The 14,506-nt window shown below is 45.1% G+C and overlaps 1 protein-coding gene across 11 annotated transcripts in view; it reads right to left on the bottom strand.

Annotated features, from left to right (window-relative positions):
- Positions 1 to 5,637, bottom strand: part of CADPS (calcium dependent secretion activator) — a 434,736-nt gene extending 429,099 nt beyond the window's left edge. For 10 of the 11 annotated variants that reach the window (XM_081160532.1, XM_081160524.1, XM_081160527.1 and 7 more), the window contains exon 1: positions 5,089 to 5,608. In XM_081160532.1, the coding sequence (XP_081016658.1) occupies positions 5,089 to 5,532 (444 nt within the window). In that variant the 5' untranslated portion in view covers positions 5,533 to 5,608. Of the gene's footprint in view, positions 1 to 5,088 lie in introns of all 11 variants that reach the window. The other variant, XM_081160526.1, reaches the window with a different exon arrangement.
- Between the last annotated feature and the right edge of the window lie 8,869 nt (positions 5,638 to 14,506).

The following is a 14,506-nucleotide window of genomic DNA, read 5'->3' as shown; positions in this document are numbered from 1 at the left end:
TCAGCCTAGTTTTCGAGAAGCACAAGGCTATTCCAAGTGTGTAATGAGGCAAGAACCTCTCTTATTACTTTTGCAATGTTTCGCATCTTCAGAATGCCTCTGCCGGTCCCAGCGCGTAACGGTTCCTGCCCGTTGCACAGAGGAGGTGTGCGGGGTGGGGGTGCAAAAAGCATATTTAAGGAATGCAATTTTTTTCCTTGATGAAGGGAGAAACATGTAATTCTTTTAAAAGGAATCTGGTTTAATAGGCATTTAGTTCTCTCAAAGGTTAGAATATTTATTTTCTGAAATGCAAATCATGTATTGCACTGACTAAGCGACACTTAAGAATTTTGAGTGGTGGAGCTAACCCAAATGCCTCAAAACATATCTGAATGGATGAGTCACTAAAATACACACACTCATATCCAAATATATAGTTAACTAGCAGTAGGTCTTAAATTTTATGAAAGATATAGGCTTTCGAGTCATGACCAACTACCAATGTCAAATAAGTAAATGAATAAAGATGGATTTCTGTGCTAACAGTGACTCAGTGTTAGCTATATTTTCATGGCAAGATGTAAGCTGAGTTACATGCAAATGAGTAGCTTCAGCTTACAACTCCCTTGGTCTGAAGTCCTCCTGAACAACATGGGAGTCCACATAGAACAGACACAATTTTAGGCTTGCCCCTTTTTCTCAGCATGTACATACACACACACAGACACACATGTACACAAACCTACACATGCACATAATACTCATTTTGGAAATCTAGGCATTATAAATAATTCCTACCCACTTTTTAAAAAATGGGTTATGGCAATCTAAACAGTACAGAACTGTTTACAGTGCCCGCTTTCACCTTCCTCCGGTAACCTCACGTGAGGTAGCCACCCATCACTGTCACTGCAGGATTGAGAAACATCTGGTGTAATTCTGCCCTGCCAACTTCTAGGTATACGCTCTACCATTCTGACAAAAGAAGAAAATGAGCACAGGACCGTTTTTCAAGTTGTCATTTACGAGCTGCTGAAACAAACAGTGACAGTACAATGGCCTAGTTTTTATTTTGGTCATAAATTATCATTACCAGCAGGTTATATTTAGATTCACAGTAGTACAAGGAAAATATACCTAAAAATGATCAACCATGTTTTCACATAGGTGCTTAAAGTCTCTTCTTTCAACTGGGACAATTACTGGAGTACCCAGGCACTCTTTTTTCCCCCCCAGAAAATGTGAAACCAAAGTAATTAACTATCAGAATTATCCAGCAATGGCATCTTCAGCCTCTGCTCTTTCCCAGTTGCTCTTCTGAGCTCAAATACTTTTTTTTTTTTCAGCTCGAACCACATAGAAAGACTGACAACAGTCTGGTGTTCAGATTTATCAGCTAATAGCCCATCTCGCCCCTTCATACTCTTTATGAGGGTGGCGCCTAAATGTACATATTGCCCATGTTGGCTTCAGTAGTCCCCCCTTATCCACAGTCTCAGTTACCTGTGGGCAACCATGGTCCAAAAATATTAAATAGAAAATTCTAGGAATAAACAATTCGTAAGTTTTCAATTGTGCACCTTTCTGAGCAGCATGATGAGATCTCATGCCAGGCCATGCCGCTCCAGCCCACCCAGCTGTAAACCGGCCCTCGTCCAGTCCAGCGTATCCACACTGTACACGCCACCTCTCCGTTTGTCACTTAGTAGCCATCTAGGTTATCGGATTCACAGTCGTGGTATCACAGTGCTCACGTTTAAGTAACACTTTTACTTAATAATGACCCCAAAGCCATTCATATAACTTTTATTATAGTATACTGTTAAAATTCTTCTACTTTATTATTACTTATTGCTGCTAATCTCTTATTCTGCCTAATTTATAAATTAAATTTTACCACAGGAATGTATGCATAGGAAAAACAAAATTACATACGGGGTTCAGTACTATCTATGGCTTCAGGCATCCACTGGAAGCCTTGGGACATATGCCTTGTGGATCAGATGTCCTGTTAATAGATGCTCTAAGGGAGGGGTGGAGGCCTCTGTCAACTCAGACAGAAATAACCCTGGGTAAGAAGTGCACTTGACATGTCAGGACGCTAAGAGTTCTGTTTTTCACTTTAGAATATTTCTGGCCAGTGTTGCTTATTAAAAAGATACAATTTGGAATCAGAATGCCCTGTGCATCAGTTCCCACTCTTTCACCTATTTGCACAGTACTTTAAGCAAATTACAAAACCTGAGTCTCAGTTTTCTCTTCTAAAAATGAGGATGGTTATTCCTATGTTGTTAGGTTATCAGGAGAATTTAAAATGACCTAAGAACAGAAAAGGAAATTTAGGAAAAAAATCAAGAAAATCTGAATAAATATATATTTTAGTTAATAATAATGTATAGATACGGGTTCATTAATTGTAACAGAGGTACCATATTATAGTAGATATTGATAATGGGGGAAAACTGGGTGAGGGGAATATGGGAACTTTCTGTACAATTTTCTCAATTTTTTAGTAAATCTAAAACTTCTAAAAAATAAAGTCTATTTTTTAAAATTGTCTAAGTGAAGTGCCTTACACAGAGTAGGTACTTGAAAAATGGTTGCCAGTATTATGAATATAAACTATTAGGTTTCATACTTTGTATCATATGCAGTCTAATATGATTTGTTTTTATTCTCAGCTTTATTGAGATAATTGACATATAATGTTGTCTAAGTTGAAGGCACAGAGTGTGATGATTTGACAATATGATCTCTCCTTTCCCCCAATTCAGCAATTCTTTTTCATAGGCGGTTTCCTTTCTCTCCCTTCATGTCATTATTCCCTTTCTCTGCATCATTTTTTAGCTTTTTCTGTTCATCCATTGCCAGTCTACTACAAACTCATGTTTAGTTTACAACTTGTTTATATTTCTCCAAGACTAATTTTCGTTCATCAATCTTATTTGTTGGCTTTGAATTTTACCACAGTGATTATACAGACTTTAGATACCTTCGATGGTGGCTCATTTTTTAAATTTAAAGTTCCGAGCTTTCTACTTGAAGAAAAATTCAAAACACTCTATTACAGGAAGACACTAAAAACACAGAGAAATAGCAATGGAAAGGTTTGGTTTCCTGTAATAATGAGACAGATATTCAGCTTCCCAAGATAGCCAACAGTCCTGAGGCAGCTTTGCTAGGATGTGTATTTAGCACTAATATGTTGCAATAACTAAAAATAGTTTGACCAAATGCCAGTGTTATTGGTCTGTTCTTCGGTCTCTCTGATGTTAAGGTCATATGTAAAAACAAAACCCACTTGCCCCTCAAAATCACAGCTTTGAATGGATTCAGATAAAATGTACAATCAGATTAGAAAAACTGAGCCTCCTGATAATCTTTCTCAGGTGGCTGATGGCTGTTTAGAAGAACTGGGTCTCCGTGAGAATGGATTTCTCTCAGTCCAGTGCTAGATGTAAGCGTCTATTTAAAGGACAGAGCTCTAGAGCCTTTTGACTGATAGAGGGAAGTTTGTTTCTTATTTTTTCTTTATTTTTTCTTTAAATCACAACTGTTTTCATTGCCAAATAACTAGGACATCTTTGGTCGGTGTTCTTATTAAAGGGATGGATTTTAAAGATGGAATTTCCCCTGCTATAGAGACGCAATTACCATAATAATTCCAAACTGAAACCTGAAATATCAGGCCCTCTGTGTGGGCCCATCACCCAATATTAAAAGACTACCCAAAAAACTTTTACTGTTCTGAGTATACTTTTGCTCCACTCATAGTCCAAAATCCAGGTTGGAAAAGCAAGGGGCTAGTGGGGGTGGAGAATGGAGTGTGTAGCCCACCTGCTATTTCTCAACCAGGAAATGAGTTTTATTTTTAATAAAACTGACACCCAAGCTCGTGCTAGCTGAAATAAATCATCAGTGCTGGCTGGTGTGTGTACATATATAAGCAAAGCAAACAGAGAAATCTGTGCTCACTCAAGATAAGGGCGGATAAATATAGGAAACCTCAGACTCTACTACAGCAACATAAAATTCAGTGTTAACTGGCAGCACCCAGAAATTCACTATTTTAAGAAACTGGTCTCACAACCTTGACGGGGTTGGAGCTGGTTGGAACACCGCCGCCTGGGCCCGCACCGGCTTTTCCGAGAGCTCACGTGCTGCACGTTCACTCAGGAGACAGAGCACAACCCAGACTTTCTCCAGCGACTCCCCGCACCCGAGTACCTGCGCCCCAGCCGGGCCCCGCGCCGCCCCCCACCCTGCAGCCGCCACCCCCCTCCTTCCCCCGGCGGGGGAACAGCAGATAGAAGTAGGAGCTTTTCCAAGCCTCAGCCCAGCCCCAGCCCGACCCAAAAAGCTTCCGAGGCTCGTAACTGCGAGGTTTCTGCAGCGGCACTTGACCGAGCCCGCAGCGGCCGGGCGCAGAGGCCTCGGGAAGGTCGTGGCCGAGTCACCTTGGGAGGACAAGAGGGTCAAAGGGGAGGAGGTGGAGGGCCTGACCCGCGCATAAGGGCCAGAGGGTGTGCCCCTGCCCCGGGGTCAGGGAGGAAGGGAAGGGGCAATGGGGGAACCCGGGCCGAGGGAAGCAGTGCCTCGGGACCCCTACGCTACCCCAGGGGGTGATCCGCCAACCCCGCGGAGGGCGGAGGAAGCCCCCGGCCCCCGGGCTTGCTCTCCGCCCGCAGGCCCCGCGGTGGCTGCCAGCTCGGGTGCGCGGGGCGCTGCTCCCCGGCGCTCAGCTCGCTCCACACGGCGCCCCCGCCCGGGGAGCGCGCGCCCAGGAGGGCGGGCCCGGAGCTGAGCGCAGCCGCGCGCCGCGGGAGAGTGCGGGCGCCCCGCGGGCGGGCCAGGCCTCTGTGGGCGCCGCAGGCTGCCAGTCACTCCCAGGGCCCCAGGGCCACGCAGCGGGGCGCGCCAGGCTCGCGTCCCCGCGCTCCCGGGGAGGCCTCGGCGTGCGGCGCTGCGCTCCAGGCCCCGCGTTCGCTTCCCCAGGGCGCGGTCTCCACCTCCGGCTCCTCCCCGCCCGGGGCGCCGCCGGCTCCATTGTTCGCCCCGCCCGGCGACGTCGCGGCGCGGCCGCCGGGGCCTCCGGAGCGCACCTACCTTCTGCTGCCGGCGAGCCATGTCGGTGGGCTGCTTGGCGTTGAAGGGGTAGGCGATGCAGCGCATCACGAACACGTAGAGCTGCAGCCGCTTCTTCCTCTCCTCCTCCTCCTTCTGCAGGCGCTCCAGCTCCTCCTTCTCCTTCTCGCTCACCACCGACGGGCTGGGGCTGGAGGGCCGGCCGCCCCCGGCGCGGCTGCTGGGCTGCAGCCCCCCGGCCCCGCCGCCGCCGCTCGCGCCGCCGCCCCCGCCGCCGCCGGCGCCGACCCCGGCCCCGGGGCCCGCCCCGCCGCCGACCCCCAGCGCCGCGCCGCCGCCCGAGCCCTCGCCGGTGCGGCTGGGGGACAGGCGCGCGCCGGGCGCGGCCGAGCCGAGCGCCTCCTTGCCGCTCTCCTCCTCCACGATCTCATCCGACTCCTCTTCGCTGGACGAAGGGTCCAGCATGGTGCCGCCTGCGGGGGGGGGAGGGTCTCGGGAGCCCCCGGCTTGGGGTGCAAAAGATGGGGGGCGCTGGAGGCAGCTGGGGGTCGGCTCTCCCGGATGGGCGCTTCTCCCCAAACCTGGGAGCGAGCGCCCTGCGGCTCAGCCTCGGCCGCTGCGACTGCTTCCTCCGCCCGGCGATCCGGGGCTGGGCTCGGACCCGGGAGCGCGAGGGGAGGAGGGGAAGGGAGAGGCGCGCCCGCGGCCCCGAGGCGGGCGAGGCGGAGAGTCAGTTCAAGCCCGGAGCCCGCAGCCGGATGCCATCTGCAGCCGCCGGAGAAGGCGCCTCCAGAAAAGATGCCGAGTGTTGCAAGCTGTCGATGCAGCCAGGAGCCGGAGAGGCAACTTGCCTATTGGGGAGGGAGCGGCGCTTACGTGTTTACTGGCTTAACTCTCCCGTGTCCGTGGCGCAAAGGGCGGCAGCAGAGGGCTGGAGCAGGGAGAGCGCGGGCGTCCCCCAGCCTCCGCGCTTCGGCACCGACCCTGGCGCTTCCGACCCTCCTCGCCCCTCCCCTGGGCGGGCAGTTTCCTCCCTGACCCTCAGCTCTCACGGCCTCGACCTCCCTCCCCTCCCGCGGACAAAAAAGTTCTTGGGGGAGAGAGAAATACACAAACCGGTGCTGACTTGTTAGCGAAGATGCTAAATCCAGAGGCCCCACTAAGAGAAAGTGGGCGAGGTCCCGCCCGGGCTAGAGCCTCCCCCCCGCCCCAGTCTTCCCACCCGGGGCGGGAGCCGGGGCTGGGCAGCCTGTGCGTCCCACCGGTGTCAACTCTGCCTCCAGCCCTGTGCTTTACATAACGCCCACTCTCGTGAAAAGAAAAGCGAGTCGGATTTACAGCGGATTTGGGTATCGACCGTGCAGCTCGGCTAATTTAAGTAGAGTCCCCGCCCTTGCGTGCCCCGCAAAAGCTGCGATGAACCCCTTCAACTCCAAGAACGGGGAACACTTTCCGGCGGCGATGAGCCGACCAGAGAGAAAGGGGGGCTTCTGGGTGCTCAGCCCTTTCTCCATCCTGGCTCGCGGGGGGACCTGGGTAGAGGAGTGGGGACCCCGAGATTAGACAAAGACGCCCCCAGTACTCAACGTCTAAGGTGCTGGCCGTCGCACGGCCTCCATCCCTGCCTCTCAGTTATCCATTAACTCAAAGGCGGCAGATGGTGCCGTCCGCCCTGCGCCGTCGCAGGCCAGGCGGTCGGCGGCCGCGGAGCTGGCCAGCGTGCTGAACCTGACCGGCTGCGCGCAGATGGGTTGAACACAAACCCGCGCCCTCCACCCTTGGATCTTAGGCTCCCCAGGGACTCCACTCCCCCTCCCATCCCATTTCCTATATTTATGTGTTTTCTAATGCTCCAATTATTCGTAGGTACCCGTGGGGGTTGTTGTAAATGTGTAGCGGGAATTAAAGTTTACATCACATCTGTCTTTATGTATTTTCAAATATTTATCATGGGTTTACTATAGGCTTTGATAATCAAGTGAAGCTCCCTAGCTAGTCTCTTTGAGAACTAAAAATAAACTCAGGACAACATCTAGTTTTACATTAACTCTAACGATCCTGTTTGATTTTTTTTTTTAAATTAAGTAATATATTTGACTTTATCCTCACTTCAAGGGCATAACTTTTGTGGCCATCACTCATTCTGTATCAGTTTAAAATAAGTAATCCAGCGATGTGGAAACTTACAATTTGGCAGCCCTCACTTTATAATTCTTTTAAAGAAGTAAAAGATGTTGAAATTATGTTGTACTGATTTCCCTGGAACAGAAAATACAACAGGCCAAACAATCAAGCAATAACTTTTATTCAGCACTTTTTACAGGGTGAACATTGTTCTAGGCACTTGGGGTGGATGGAATTTTTAAAAGACATTCTCTAAAAGCATCTATAGTCTCCTTTGGGAGATACAACATAAACACGTGAAAAAGACTGACAGCACTTATTTCAAGGCAACATACCAACAAATCCAAGTTAGCACACTGCTAAAAAGCTTGCATGGATGAATAACTGAGAATGGAAGAGAATCATATATTTCTCAGAAAACAGAGTTAAATTTTAAAAGAAGGAACCATACTCATGGATGTTGCAAAGGGAATTTATTACAAATGGAAAAAGTGATTTGCAAAGCCACAGTGCCAGAACAAGGGACCAAATGAGGTGCAACGTGTTATGGAGATGGGGTGTGGTCAGGTAAGAGGGAATCAAAGAAGGAAAAATAAGAGCTGAAATAATAACCCATTTGGCGATAAGGATGGATCATGTTTTGGACACAAATGAATTTAGTTAGATAGGGAGCATGTGATGACTTGTGGAAGGGGTACTCTTGAAGGTCAGACAAAGGCCATCCACTAATATTTCTAGTTTAAGCAAGCTTAGTCATTAGACACTGAGAGGATGACCATAAATTCTGTCTTCAGAACCATTTGGAACTTCTCAAATGCTATAATAAGGTTTTATTGAGTTTTATACTTTAACAACATCCTTTGCATTTATGTGGGTTTTTGTGTGTTTTGTTTTGTTTTTGCCAATTATACTCATTAAAACATAAACTCAGTATCTACCTTTGTTAATCATATAAATCGCTGCTTTGGGTATTAAGTATAACATAAATTAGACAAAAGTAACACTCTTCTTAATGCCCCCATGAGTACTCATGGAGACATTAACAGATTTTAATAGAAATACTTTTATAATTTTTTAATGGTGTGCATTGCTGTCTATTAAAATGTATGAATATCCTTTACCAAAGATATCCTTTACCTTAGCTAAAAGTGAAGTCAATGTCCATGGAGATATCATAATTCTTTGCTACTGCTGAAGATCAGATACGCCAAGCAGGACTCTTTGGGCATCGAAACGAGGAGATGTGCTTTCCTAGATCCAAATTTTGATAAACAAGGAAGAAAATAACCTCATCCAAAAGCTCTTACCATTTACCTCTTGTTAACATCCACATTTTTATTTTAGAAAAATACAATTCTGCCATAGATTCCAATACACGTAAGTATTTATATCCTCAAATAAGCTTCTTTTTGTGCTTGAATGTTTGCCCCCACCTCCTCCAGTTCTGCTTGGAATAACTTGAATAACCTTAAGGTGATGGAATGAATTTGAGTCAGCCATCTGGAGACCATATCATGAAAGCAGAAGTTATAACATTGATTTTTTAATCCCACCCACTAAAAGCAAAGTCTGGAGGAAATGGAAATGACTAAGACACTAAACCAAGGTTTTCTAATATACATCTAGATTATAGCGATTCTCCTCTGAAATGTTTGCTGTGATTATGTAAAAGACCACAAGCATGAGGGGATATCTAACTCTTTGGCAATTGATAGACACTTTGGTGAAAAATAATCACATCTTTATGTTACTCATATAACATGCTTCAATGAAATAAAACTGAATTTAATGCCTATTTTAATGTTTTTATGTGTTTGTTACTAAAAGACAGAGTTTGGCCAAGTGGAAATTTTTTCATCTCACAATAAAGTTAATATTATCTAGATGTAATCATCTCATCCAATCAATATTTTGTTTTTAATTTGAAGAATAGCTCACAAGCGCCAAAATGGTAAATTGAACCTTATGGTATGCCTAGGTCAAGTCAAATGCTTGGTCTCTCAATCCCAACAACAGAGTTATTCTGAGCAAATTATTTAATGACTTAGACTCAGTTTCCTCATATGTACAATGAGGGATAACAGTAGTCACTGTGGAATGACATGAAAATTAAATTAGATGTTATCTTAAAAGTATGTTTTGACAGATCTTAGGCTTAAACTTTTTTTTTTGACTAGCAGAAGAGGGACTTGTAGTAAATGACAGGACCAAAAATTGGACACAAATAATTGGATGGAAGAACAACATTAAAAAAATCAAACCCTGGCTGGGTGGCTCAGTTGGCTGGAGTGTCATCCCAGACACCAAGTAAAGGTTGAGGATTCAATTTCCTGTCAGGGCGAGTACAAGAGGCAACCAATCAATCTCTCCCTCTCTGTCTCTAGAAATCAATAAAACATATCCTTGGGTAAGATAAAAAAAATTTTTAAATCAAATAATCTAGAAATAGATTCTTGAGTAAAGCAATATTCTCTAATTTATGTAGTGGATCCCTGTCTTATTTTCGATAGTATTTTCAGTACTTAGAAAGTGGTTTATTTTGTTTGAGAAATCTTCCCTTCACCATTACTCTTCATCATCTGATGATTCTTGCTGAAGTGAAATGAAATGGGTTAGGATGGAATTAAACGATAATCGTAAGACTAAAAATGATAAAAATCAAGTCACACAGAAACACCATCTTTCGCTCCAGGCAATAAGACATGCTTTGGAATGATCAATAATGGTGCTTGCAGGAATTGGTTTTGTAAACCACCTTATAAGTTAAGAAGATAGAAAGGAGCTCTGGCCAGGTAACCCATTGGTTAGAACACTGTTCCTACACGCCAAGGTTACGGGCTAGATCCCAGGTCAGGCACATACAAGAATCAACCAGTGAATGCAAAAATAAGTGGAACAACAAATTGATGTCTCTCTCTTTCAAAAGAAAAGAAATCAATTAAAAAAAGATAAAAAGGAAAAATGGAACAACATATTTTACAACAAATATTTAACTTGAATTCTGGAAACCAACTATTCACAAGGGTAACCAAATTTCTTGCATACACAATTTCTTTCAGTAGAACTGGGTAGCTAGATGTGGTATACATTAAAATACAAACCCAAATAACTATTCCCACATGACAAGATACTAGGTAAATGCTTTGCTTAGCCCAATTCTTCAGTTTGGCTTACCTGGGTAAATGCTACCATTACATCTCCACCTTCTCAAAATAAGTTTCTGGGCTGATTGCCTAGGCTACATTTATTTTCACAAACTACAGTGGCTTTAGACTGGGAGGATTTCTGCAAATTGTAAATGGAGATGACAAAATCAGGGCTTCATATTAACAAGTTTGTTTTCAGTTTTATAGAACTGAAAATGGAGAATTCTTTCAATTTAGGCTATTCAAAAAAATAGGGGTCTTGCCCAGCCGGCCATGGCTCAGCAGCTGAGCATCAGCCTCTGATCCAGGAGATCGGGGTTCGATTCCCGGTCAGGGCACAGGCCCGGGTTGCAGGCTCGGTCCCCAGCAGGGGATGTGCAGGAGGCAGCCGATCAATGACTCTCTTCTCATCATTGATGTTTCTATCTCTGTCTCCCTCTCTCTTCCTCTTTCTGAAATCAGTAAAGATATATTTTAAAAAAACTAAAATAAAAATATGGGTCTTACTTAATCTTTTGGAGGAAGAAAGTGAGCAGGAGAAAGAAGGCAAGAGAAGCTGATGAATGAAGGGAAAGTAGGTGAAGATGCAAGGATGGGACCTGGCCAAGGGAAAACACTCTCGTCTGAGTCAGGGCTCCACGGGTATAAACATGTTGGGGTAAAGGCTCTAAGCAAGGTAGAGCCACCTAAATGCCAAACCAAACCAGCCGAGGGGACTCTCAGATTACGGCCTGGGCTCTGCTCCTGAGTCGGCCTCTCCCGGCTCCTTCTCCCCTGAGGGTGATGCGGACTCTTCTCGGGGAGTCCACCCCCCAGCCCAGTGCTTGGCAGACACCATTACCCTTCTCTTATTTCTATCATCAGTAAGAACTTTCTGCCCACGCTGAGTCCAAAGAATATTTAGGAAGCTACTGACACGCTGTTATTTCTCACTCTAAATCGCACCTGACAATCTACGGCAAGGAGCAAGGACTTTTGTGAGAACCTTGGGTTGTATTATCATGGGGTTTTGGTTTATTTCAACCCTGTAAATCCTGTCTTTTCATTCTTTTATCCCATGTGGCTCTTGAGAGATATACAAGGAACAGTTGCAGATTAAAATCACAATGCCATTCTGATGATAACAGGGCCAGTGCTTAATAGACCGGAACACATATTTCAGGCTTTGTACCTAAGCAGAACCTCTGCCTTTCCTACTCAGAATTCATCTCGTGGTATTGTCTCATGTTCTCATCAACGGTAAGGTACAGGAAACTGAAATAACAATGAATACACTTAGGGACGCCTACAAAAAGAGAGAGAGAGAAGGGCCTGCCAGGGGTTGCCGGCCTTGAATCCACTCAGCCCAGAAGCATGGAAAAAGAAAGTCGAAAACATATACCTGGGTGCCAGGGTACTTTACTGTGCAGTGACCTGACCGCTCATAAATGTGCCCCAACTGGCCAGCGTCGCCTGATCAATCTGATTCCTATGCCGCCTTCTAAGGAGGAGAGGGAGGGTAGCAGACAGGCTGGCCGACAGCCAGCAGCTTGCCTTTCTCCCCAACAGAGATTTCCAACCGGTGTGCTGCAAGAATTTTTAAATAATGCAAAACCTGAATATTTAGTCAGGGCCACTGACCTCTTTTCCCTTAGATTGTCCAATAAAAAAATGCCAGCAACCAACACAACAATAGCCGTCTGGTGAGAATGAATCAAAATTATACCTATTTTTTGGTCAGATGGGCAAAAAAGTAGAACAATTTTTGATGTGCTGCAGAATTTTGTTAATTAGTTTGTGCGTGCATGAGATGAAAAAGGTTGAAAATCGCTGGCCTACAAGATCATAATTCAAGCTACCGCCTTGCACCGAGTGGCTCAGGCTTTCAGACCCCTAGTTGTCCTGCAACCAAGAATCCGGATGGGCCCCTGTACTTGTTTCTCGAGAGTGGGTCTCTCTCCATCAGTTGTACTCATTTGGAATTCTTGGCACCACTTTGGCAATATCTTTGAAGAAGATAGTACATGTATGTCTTAGAATAAACTCTAGCCCAATAGTAAGCTTCTGATAGCCAGTGGAGGTGCAGTTAACTAGTATGAAAGTTTTATTGCAAATGACAAGGCTTGGCTCTATTTGGGGAGAGGGGGAGGGAGACACAGGTAACTGAGACCACTGAGAAACCCCTTGCCCCTTAAGAGAAACGCAACTTAAGACCGGCTGCCTGCTGTTGCCAAGAGTCAACATCAGAGCCACAGCACGGGTCTTGAAGCGGTGGGCGGTGGGCGTTGTGTTCTTTCAGTTCGGATGTAATACCTACCCTTTCTTCACCCACTCTGATACCTTGGCCCACTTCTACACTTTGAGAAGGTACATCAGCTTAAGGCAGAGAGTTAAATGAAGGAAAGGGGTAGAGTAGGAAAGCTGGAAGGGTTGGCGAGGACTCTAAGGGGAACCATGGAACGTATTTGAGCAAGTACATCAACTGTCATAGTTCATGTCCTAAAAAGACCAGTACACAGGCTTCCCTTGGATTGGAGAAAGTCCATCTCCATTTCAGCCAACTCATCACAGAAAATGCAGTAAATGTTTAAAGAATATTGTGCACTGGAAGTCAGCTCACAGTAGAGAAACTGCAAAAAGCTAGACCTAAATCATGAGGCCGCAACTCCCCTCGCATTATTATTTATACTGCACAACACACTGAGCCGCCTGTGAGTCACCGAGTCGTTTGTACTGTCAGCCTTTAAAACAGCACATTTGCCACGCAGCGGCCAGAACCCAGTCAATTACTGCAGAAAATCTGTGGAAAAGGAAAAACCTTACGTGTGTGATGATGCCTTCAGGCAGTCAGCTGAGTAGTCACAAAACCCGGTCATCGTGTTTTTCCACCCATCCAGATGCAGGGCCTCTGGAGACCTCGCAGGCTGTGGGGATGAAGCACCAGTGGCGCAACTTCCTCGTGGGGCTCCGTGATGTACTCAGGGTTATTGAGGGCACCTGAGTCCTCAGTTCCCCGTTAATGTTTTCAGTTGGGTGATAAAAAGTGATGAATGTTCAAACTGTGCCCAAACTCATGGTACAAAATATGTAACTTTAAAATTAATCTCTCATAGGAGTAGCTGGTTTAAAAATAAGAGAAATTGTAGCCTGCTGTGAGTTTTTCCCCCTAAGTTTTCCCAGGTTAATTGGCATCTGGGCGGTAAAGGCAAATGTCTGACATTCCCTTATCAACCTTATGTTCCATAATTATTGTTAAATCCCACGGTCAAATAATTGCGGTGTGTGGGGATTTTTGGCCTCTCGGTTACCCTTGTTATTGCCATTGTTTGCATATTGTTTTCCTATTTTAATAGACATGACTCACTGGATAAAACGTGTGTAGGTACCTTATGTTTTATTCATTTAGTTGTTTCTAGAAAGAAAAAAACACTCAAGCAAAAAATCAAAAACAGTTAATTTTCATAAACGGTATGAGTTGTGTCTTTGGAATCAGACAGACTTGGGTTCCAATTCTGCTTCTACCAGTTGTGTGGCTTGGAAAAAGATTGTTCATTCTTTGATTCTCAGTTCAACCTTGAAATTGCAATGAAAGTACCAATAATGCAGAGGGTTTTTATAAAGGTGAATCAAGTTCATGCACCATCTAAAATGCAGGCACAATGTCTGGCACCAGCAGTTCAGGAAATGGAAGCTATTATCAACACCGTACATGAATTTGTGTCCCCCAGATGGGACACTGAAAGCAGAGATATAGGTAGCATTTGCCCTCTGCAGAGGACAAGTCCTGTTGAAGAAACTTCTGCAAAAATTATTTGTTATCAAGAATGTGATAACATCCCTGAAAAAAGCACTTCATGTGAGCATTTTTATAGCTTATAAAAATACATGAAGTTATCATTACATATTTTATCAAAATTCATCTCAAAAAAGAACTTATTTGCCAAATGTCCACGAAATAAGGATGTTACAACCAGACTTGTAATGAGGTTGACATTCCTAGAAGGAAAATATAAAGAAAAGGCCATTCAAACATTGCTTTATGAGGGCTCAGCTAAATAGCTTTCAGAATGAGCTTCCACTAGCTTGTATTTGCATAACAAAAAGATCCCCCACCTTCCCATAGTCTTATTTGCAGATTCCAAATAGAATATTTATTATTAAAGTCTAGATGCAATTAAACCTTTTGTGAA

Source organism: Miniopterus schreibersii, assembly GCF_964146895.1.
Source record: "Miniopterus schreibersii genome assembly, chromosome: 15".
Lineage (NCBI taxonomy): Eukaryota > Metazoa > Chordata > Mammalia > Chiroptera > Miniopteridae > Miniopterus > Miniopterus schreibersii.
This window is presented reverse-complemented; position numbering and strand designations above follow the sequence as displayed.